Source organism: Rhagoletis pomonella, unplaced genomic scaffold, assembly GCF_013731165.1.
Source record: "Rhagoletis pomonella isolate Grant_MI unplaced genomic scaffold, Rhpom_1.0 Rhpom_scaffold_00006, whole genome shotgun sequence".
In the NCBI taxonomy this organism is placed as follows: domain Eukaryota; kingdom Metazoa; phylum Arthropoda; class Insecta; order Diptera; family Tephritidae; genus Rhagoletis; species Rhagoletis pomonella.
Window position 1 is genome coordinate 65,028,023 of NW_023458560.1, and position 9,077 is coordinate 65,037,099.

The 9,077-nt window shown below is 36.9% G+C and overlaps 1 protein-coding gene across 1 annotated transcript; it reads left to right on the top strand.

Moving 5' to 3' along the window:
* Window positions 1–1,583: 1,583 nt before the first annotated feature.
* Window positions 1,584–4,606, top strand: LOC118741734 (trypsin-1-like). Its single transcript, XM_036473707.1, has 5 exons — window positions 1,584–1,846; window positions 1,949–2,190; window positions 3,925–4,074; window positions 4,157–4,388; window positions 4,461–4,606. Exons 1-5 carry the CDS (start codon window positions 1,699–1,701, stop codon window positions 4,580–4,582), a joined length of 894 nt encoding a protein of 297 aa, XP_036329600.1. The 5' UTR covers window positions 1,584–1,698; the 3' UTR covers window positions 4,583–4,606.
* The last annotated feature ends 4,471 nt before the right edge of the window (window positions 4,607–9,077 follow it).

Below are 9,077 nucleotides of genomic sequence, written 5' to 3' on the forward strand. Positions count from 1 at the left end.
CGAGTAAAAAAAGACGTATGAGAAAACGAATAACAACACGACAACGAGTACGAACACGAATGTGAAGGCGAATACGGAAACGAAAATTGCAATTACAATAACAATTACCATTACCACTATCGTTGCCATTTCCATTACAATTACAATGACCATTACTCTTAACATTAAATTACCATTACCATTACCATTACTATTACAATTACTATTACCATTACCATTACTATTACCATTACCATTACCATGACCATTATCATTACTATTAACATTACATTACCATTACTATAACGATTAACATTACCATTACTATAACCATTACCATTATTACTACTATTACCATTACAATTACTATTACAATCATTTATCGTCAGGTTCCATAGGAGCGGGGAGAGAACCTTGTCTCGCAGTGTGCCTCTTGGCGCATATCTGTTAAAGTTCCTTGAAGGCTTTTTTGATGTAAGTCACAGTTTGACAATATTCACTTATCTATCTTTCGAGTCTGCGTGCTGGCGGTTGAATTACTTGTTACTAGGTTTCAAGCGGAAGACCTTGTTCCCTTCGTTATGAATAAAACGTTCGTCATAGTCCAAGAATTAGCAGTATAGGCCATAGGCCAGGTTAAGAATTGTGGTTAATATATAGAGGACATAAGAAAAAAGGTGCACACTAATGTAATCTAATGTACGATGCATGTCCAAAGCCGAGTTAATAAAAAAATAATCGCTTTACAAAATTTCCCCAAAAATGAAATTAACAAAAGCATTTGTAATTATTTTCTTTGCATCATAAAATTCTTATTACCCTCAAACCACCGTTGCAAATATGTACATACACATAAGTATACACTTATTTTCTTTAACAACAACAAAAAATTCTTCGACATCGTAAAAGTCCAGTTTTTAAAAGCAAAAAACCATCAATAAAAATCTAAATGTATCTCTACGAAGTCTTTTACTTTTTTAGTTACAAAAGAGGAAGTGCCGTCTTGCCGCCGAGTTGTTGCCACACTTCTGTGAATATGCAAAGCAGTGTGTAAAATTTAAAAATTCAGTGATTTTAAATGAGCTAATAAATATTTTTATAGCTGCTGCAAAAATTTATTATTGATAAATTTTTTTTAATTTTATTTTTGTATATTCTGTTTTAGTAAGTGTTTTTCATTTTTGAGGTTTCAATAAACGATAAGCCGCAGCGGCCGTGCTGCCACGAACTCAAATATACATACATACATATGTATATGTTTGTGTGTGTATGCAAATTTGCGTGCAGCAGCACAGTCGCTGAAAACAAAGAAAGTACAGTTTTAAGTTCAGTCCATTTGCGGGAGATGGCAAAAAAAAAACGAACTGAAAAAATTTTACTAAAATCGAAGATGATTTTTTATGCTCTCATTTTTTATTTTTTTTTTAATTTTCAATTTTGACCAATAATAATTTGGTTATCGCTTATTGTTTTTGTTCTCTTTGTTATTGATATTGTGCGTGTACGCGCCCGCAGACGCGCATTGTTTTATGCAAATTACGATGACACAAACACAGGCTATAAGAAGGGCTACGAACGAAATATATTGAAACATTTCGCAACAGTACGCGACGGTAAGCGGTAGCCAGAAACAGAAGGCTACCACGAAGGAAAGTGTAAAATAATATTACTCGTAAATATCTGTGGAAGAGTGTGTGCGCGCATTTCGAGACAAAAGCAATGAATTTCTTTGTGTTGTGCGCTGCCAGCTTGGTGTGCTGCTTTGCGATTGGCGTGCAAGCCGCCTACTATTACGATCGTCCCGATGGACCAGCACAATTTCTCGATGAGGATAAGGGACGTTATGCACGCTGCGCAGGACAGTGCTGTGAGTATTATGAATGCGAATGAGTGGCGATGTGCGAAAAATGTTTCATTACTTCTAATTTTCCACCAAATTCTCCCCTCTTCTTCTAAAAATGGACACCAGATTGCGGCACACCGAATATCAATCGCATCGTTGGCGGCACACAGGTGCGTTCGAACAAATACCCTTGGACGGCGCAGCTGCTTAAGGGCCGTTGGCATCAGCGTCTTTTCTGTGGCGGTTCGCTGATTAATGATCGCTATGTGGTGACGGCGGCGCATTGTGTACACAACAATCGCGATGAGATAACCATACGCCTGCTGCAGTTGGATAGATCGTCGCGCGAGGCCGGCATCACTAGGAAGGTAAGAAATATTTGGCAGATTAATCCAATGAAATACGTTTTTTAGGACAAATTTAAGCCAATGCCAGGAAAAATACACACGTACACATAGCTTAGCGAGGCTAATGGATGCCTGGCACTGATCTAAGCCAAGTTGCAAGGGATTATTTTATACCCTACATATAGCTTAGCAAATTTTTACGGGACATCAGAGTTTTAAAAACGTGAAAAGACCAATTCAAAATCATTCCAAAAATTTTAATATTTCTTAACAAGTTGATGAATCGGATTCTCCTTGATCGCTGCACAGGTCTGTGAGCACAGGTATATACCCCGTGATCCACTCTTCTCAGAATGTGATCACACCTACAACTTCCTACAAACATAGAATGGAGACTGGATTTATGGAATATGTAACCATAATTTGGATTTTGGAATCCACTTCTTCGACTACCTATCCAATCTGCCGAAAAGTTTACGTACAGTCAACAAACCCTGCATCTGTTCACTACAACAACAGTCGCAATAGACGATAGGGTAGAACACTGGCTTGCCGTTTGAGAGATGCCTATTTGAGCTATGTTTCCACAGGCAATTACGTTGATCTCTCCTGAGTTATTTTCGTGAATTATCCCGTTTCTACCAAGGCTAATAGAGAAGAAGGTTAAGCCAAAATTAAAATCATATGTTTAATAATGAAATTGATTCAATTTGGTGGGTTGCCAAAGTCTTTCCAATAAGTTTAAATCATTTTATCCTTAAAACAAGTTAAAATATTGATCTTAAAAGCCATAAACTGATAATGTGTTTATTAAAAATTAATATTAATTTGTATAAAAGATGTTCTGAAGTAGTTTTTCATTTAAAAAGTTTATTTTAAATTTCAAAATATTCCAATTTTAAATTTATTTTTCACTTTGCACAAAAATTTTGTATATCTAGCAACTCTAATATTTAATTCCTTTTTAACGAATGACATGTCGCAGCGGACGCGCATTTTTATAAGAAAAAGTATTATAATAGATCTAGAGATATTTTTCCCACGAGATTCAGTGCGTTTAAGAAGTGGCGGATCCATAAATTTCCAAAAATTGGCATTTAAAAATTCGAAGCGAGCATAGAAAGGGTTTCCGTACAAAACTAAGGAAGTTTACGAGGTTTGCGTGGTTACGTGGCATTTACGCAATTAGATGAATTGCCTTATTTATTAATCGCTCTGAACGAAAAGAAATTATAGAGATCTAAAAGTTTACATTTGTAGAGGATTTGCATTGATCATGAAATGGAAGAGAAAAGAGTAGATATAAAATATGAGGCATAAAAAAATAAAACTCTTTTAGAATATATGTTCTTTATTAAGAGCCTTGTAGAACCCTTACAAGAGCACAGTCTGCGATTCGAGGCTTAAAAACCCTTAAAAACTAATTGTTCTTCACACTTAGAGTTTCTTGTCATCCGCGTCTTTTCGTAATGGGTATAAAAATATTAAAGATGTAAAATTCCAAGCACTCAGTTAACAGAAAAATTATGCGGAAAATATGCCGGAAATTGTAAACGCAGCATTTACTCTTGCAAACAAACAAAAGCACTTACCAGCATATGCCCAAACGAAAGACTTAAGCAAAGAACTTGCAGTACTTACAAAAAGCTTGATCACAATTTATTTGCTACTCCTGCTGCCGTAGGAAACCTTTACTGTAAATAATACTTACTTAACTTTTACACACACATTTTCCATTCACCCCCCCCGCCACAGGTCACTCAAACCATTATGCATCCGCAGTATGATCAAAACAAAATTATAAATGATATTGCGCTGCTGAAACTGGACACGCCAATAACGTTTACCGCTACTATACGTCCAGTTTGCTTACCTGATATCAATCAAAATTTCGACAATAAAGATGTGAGTATAAAAAATTCGACAATTTTTCTAGATAAAATTTAACTAGCAATTTTCCACGCATATTCATTTTTACCTCGCAAAGGCCATCGTCGCTGGTTGGGGCCTGGTTAAGCAGGGTGGTGTCACCTCCAATTACCTGCAAGAAGCCACTGTGCCCATCATTACTAATCAGGAGTGCCGTCAAACGCGCTACCAAAATAAAATTACCGATGTTATGCTATGCGCTGGGCTTGTGAAGACCGGTGGCAAGGATGCTTGCCAAGGTGATAGTGGCGGGCCGCTGATTGTCAACGAGGGCCGTTTCAAGTTGGCTGGTGAGTTTTTATTTGGAAATTTAGTATTGAATAGAAAACTTCATAAAAATTGCGTAATTTATTTCCTTGCAGGTGTGGTCTCATTTGGTTTTGGTTGCGCACAAGCGAATGCACCTGGCGTATATACGCGTATCAGCAAATTTGTCGATTGGGTTAAATCAAATACGCGCGATGGTTGCTATTGTAGTGTTTGAGGGCTTCATAATGATTTTGAGAAAGCTTGTAATGTAACATTTTGGAAAAAAACATAATACATGTAATTTATTTGTGAAAAACGAAAATTTGTTTGTGAAAGTGATGTGTAGTTTGGCCGATCGAATTGATAATTTTATACATTACTTAGATTTATTCCTTTAATATTTCTAACTGTCAAATTCTGACAGTTGGAAGTCTTTTTTTAAGACAATTGAAAGACATCAGGAAAGGCAGTTTGATGGATTTTGCTTATTCTGACACGAAAATCTTATCAAAAATGTTCTCTTGCCAACTTTCATAACGTAAAGCTGTTTAAAATGAAAATTTGGATCACTTTTCTCGCGCTGCTCCAACAGCACTGGCGTGTCATTCGAGAGATCCAAGGTTCGAATAGTCAGTCAGCCGAATTTTATTATCTTTTTTTAACTAAATTTCTATTTTAATTTTCTTTTAATTTTAACATTTTATTATTTTAAATAGAAAAATATTTTTTTAGTATCATGCGTATCTCCTTTTGTTTATAAAATAAATTTTGTTTCTTCTCTAATTTAGTTTTTAGATTTTATTGTTTTAAAACGAATTTACTTTTTTAATTTTATCAAGTTTTTAGAAATTTTATTTTGTTTTTAATTAATTTCCTTTAAATTTTTAAATTTCAGTGTTAAAAAAATATATATATATATTTTAATTCATTTAATTTTTTTTCTTTTAATTTCATTTTCTCTTAAATTTTAGTAAATTTTAGATTCTGTTTTAAAAAGAAATTTTTAGAAACTTATTTATTTTTTCTCTTTTTTATATTATTTTTTTTTTTTTATATATAACTAACTTTTCTTTTAATTTAAAGTTTTTATTATTTTAAAAAGAAAAATATACATTTAAGTTAACTAGTATTGTGAAAAGCTACCTAAATGGTGCTAACGTTTATCGTGTGATCAATGTTTGTTAATATATATTATTTAGTAAATACTCCCTGAGCGTAGTTGTGTTAGATACTAAGAAATTAATACTTAATATTCACAAGACTCACAGGAAATGCTGCACACTTTCCTCGAAATATTCAGTTGACAGATGCGTTAAGTTCTATTACAAGGAATTCCTTTTATTTTTGCAGGTTTGTCTGAAGGTCGGTGCTACCAAATGGTTGTTACTATTTTAAATACATTTTTTATTTGCCTATGAAACAGATCTGTGTTTCTTCGTCTTCGCGCTTTCAAAGTAAAACCAGAGTTCACAAGAGGTCATACTTCGTATAACTCTACCTAGCTGTCAGACTTAATTCGTGCTTTATTTTCCCTTTTGACACTATTAGCAAAGGTGTATAGTCATCAAATTTACCAACAAATTTCGCTTGTATGGTGCCTTTTAGGCATGCTTTTCCAGACTTAGCTAGGGAATTAGTACTGCGATAGGCGTGCGGTTATAAGGGCCCTGATAGCTATGATGGTGCGCTCGAAAACCATCTGGGTCTGACCTCGCTAGCAACCGAATCGCAGTACTTCCTTATCAGCCTCATGTCGGTGCCGAGGCATAGTGACATTATCTGAAACAGTGTGACTGATGACCTCGAAAGGAAAGGCACCCTTGAAACGCTATCAACGGATATGGGCCAGCTAAGGACACCGCTGTCATCCTGCGAACCACTCCTCGCCGATTGGCCTAGGGTGGACTAGGGGTAGTAAAAGGAGCTTCTTGTTAAACCTCAGATCTTGGTATTGGTAGGCATTCTAACAAGCCATTGTTCGACCAGTATTCATGTTGTAAGATTTGTAATCTACCCTAATCCCTTTTGCATCAGCTATCAAGAGGATGATGAGCTGGACACATCTCAGCACTTTCTATTAGACCATCCAGCCTTCGCGAGGCTAATATGACAAAACCTTAGGTCGAACTTCTAAAATAACCTTACGAAGCTCTCGGGAATTGAAATTAGCCGCACTCGTAATTTCGTAATCGGCTCGTGGCGTTTTGTAGAATAAATCAATCTGCGTTAAGCTTTCGTGGTATCACAAAGAACAATCTGCCGCTTATCTGGGGCAACCTCTGTCACCTTACCTAACCTTTCTACAACGCTTCTAGATTGACTGGAGCCCAACTATAATTGGAAAATAGGTTCAGCTTGAAATGCATTACCATAACCTAGCTCTCGTGGCCTCATAGGTGGGTTGTCGCTAGCTTAGTTTTTATTTTGCGTGTTTCTTTTTTTTTTTGATTAGGACTCCATGCTTTTTACTCCAAAGTAAGGGGATTCTTGGAACATCATATTACGCTTTTACGTTTACGCTAAGTTCTCGTAAAAGTTTCTTCTACCAAGCCATTTTGTCTTTCAGCATATTTTTCTGCTTTTGGACATACAATTTTCATACATAACTAAAAGTAATACCTCTTGAACAAGACCATTGTGCTATTTTTAATATCAGCTTTAAAGTTCTTTTCACAACTATCTCAAACTACTTGAATTTCCATTTTCGCGCACATTGTGTCAGTCAAACGTTCTCCAGCGGCTTCCCAAGGGCACTTACACTTTATTTTAATTTCTATTTTATTTATAATTTCCTTTTTTAACTTCACTCTTTTATGGCGGCGCACATCTTGCCAAAGCAATCGACAATGTGTAATCCATTGAGCAGCTGGGATGAATTATTTATTTCTGTGATTTTCGTCGCTGGCAGGCGATTAAGCAAACATTTTTTTTTTTATTTACTTGCTTCGGATCAGAAAACAAAAAATGCATTTTTTTTCACTGAAGCAGTTGACTTTTATGAAAATAAGCGTAAAATTCGCAATAGGCACCAAGGGTCGCCGTTTTGTGGTGGTTTTGTACGCGGTCAGCTGAATGCAGAGCAAACCAAAGCTAAATGCGATATCTTCATAGCAAGATTTATGAGCCCGTAATGCGGTAAAAATAGGCTCACTTCACTCAGTGACGGCACAACGGCAGAGATTAGCCAGCACAATGGATGGATGATGCATTGGATGAGCGAGCAGCGGTGCGCGCACCCGTTCGATCACCGACTAACTCACTGGCTGGCTAGCTGATGATGATCGTTGTCCTGTCGCGCTTTTTCTAGCCCGCGCATGCGCTGATTTTACTAGCGAATTAATTTAAATTCCAACGCATGATTACGCCCTCTTAAAATAAATTTATGAGCATCCTCCAACTATATATGAGTGATGAGGTTAAAGGCAAAGCGCTGATAGAGTGGAAGATATGGCGAGAGAGAGAGAGAGATAGAGCGCGAGAGTATATGATGCAATGAGCGCCATCGGGCGTGCGTACTAAATTTATGAACTAACACAAAAATACGTACGCAACGTAGATACAAAACGTTGTGCTGAATTTATTTCATCTTAATTCAATTTAACAACTTAAACAACCATAAAGTGTTCACATTGTAAATCATGCGCCAGCCAGCAGTAAACATTCGGCCAAAAGCCAAGTTAAACGGGCCTATCTGTACGAACGATCGACAGGCCAACAAGCAAACTGAACTGAAGAGCGGTCTTAACTCGCTAGAGTTATGAATGATGCCGCTGACGAAGTGCCGGTTGAGGTGGCAGTGACAGTGGAAGTGAAGGCGGGCGTAGACGTACGTGTAACTTGTGACTGCTGTCAATGGCGCATGTAAATATGTAGAAGAAGAAGCAGCTGCTGCTCAGACAACACCTTGTCTACGGCGCGCCACTCTTCGTTGCAATTGTATGCAGATTGATGTCGCCGCGTAGTTGTTGCAACTTCACTTGGCTGAAAATGTATTTATTTATTATACGACTATACATGTACCTGTGGTTTTGGTGCGCAAGCGCGCATGCGCATGGCCAATCGCCAAATGGATGGTATGACCGTGTCGTTGCTTTGGCTAGATAAGATTGTCACGCTGCTTTTGATGTGCTAATAAATATAAAGCGCGCTCATTCGTCGGTTTGCTTGGTGCATATTGCAGCCGCTATTTAAAGTAGAGCAAAATTCTACTTTTTCGAAACGAGATGTGGGGCAGCGAAGGCGTTGCTTTGCTTGCTAACCGCAAGGAATTTGCGAAAGCATTATTTAAACTCGAAAGTGGTACTGAGTAAATAGATAGTAGAGTTAATTTTCCACTTTACAATGCCGCAGAGCAAGCGTTTACGGTTTGGTCAGGTAATTGAGGTCATCTTAAAAGAAGATTCGTATTGGTTTAAAATATGTGTTTATATATGTGTACTAACATCGAACACAACTAGGTATTTAGGACGCGAACTTTATAGTGGACTACACTTTTTTAATTCAAGAACGATTTAGCGATGAAAGTATTGGCTATTAAGAGTACACAATAGGATCAGACCAGCGCCTTAGTATTGGCCTGCGGTCTGTGTCGGTGGGATAGCCGCCAAACCCAATCGTTGAAGATGTTTATTATTGAGAACACGTTTAAGTTAAAAACAAATTGTTAATAATTAACAATATTCAAATCTATGAGTTGATTTTCAGGATATGCATCAGCTTCTATATGAGAC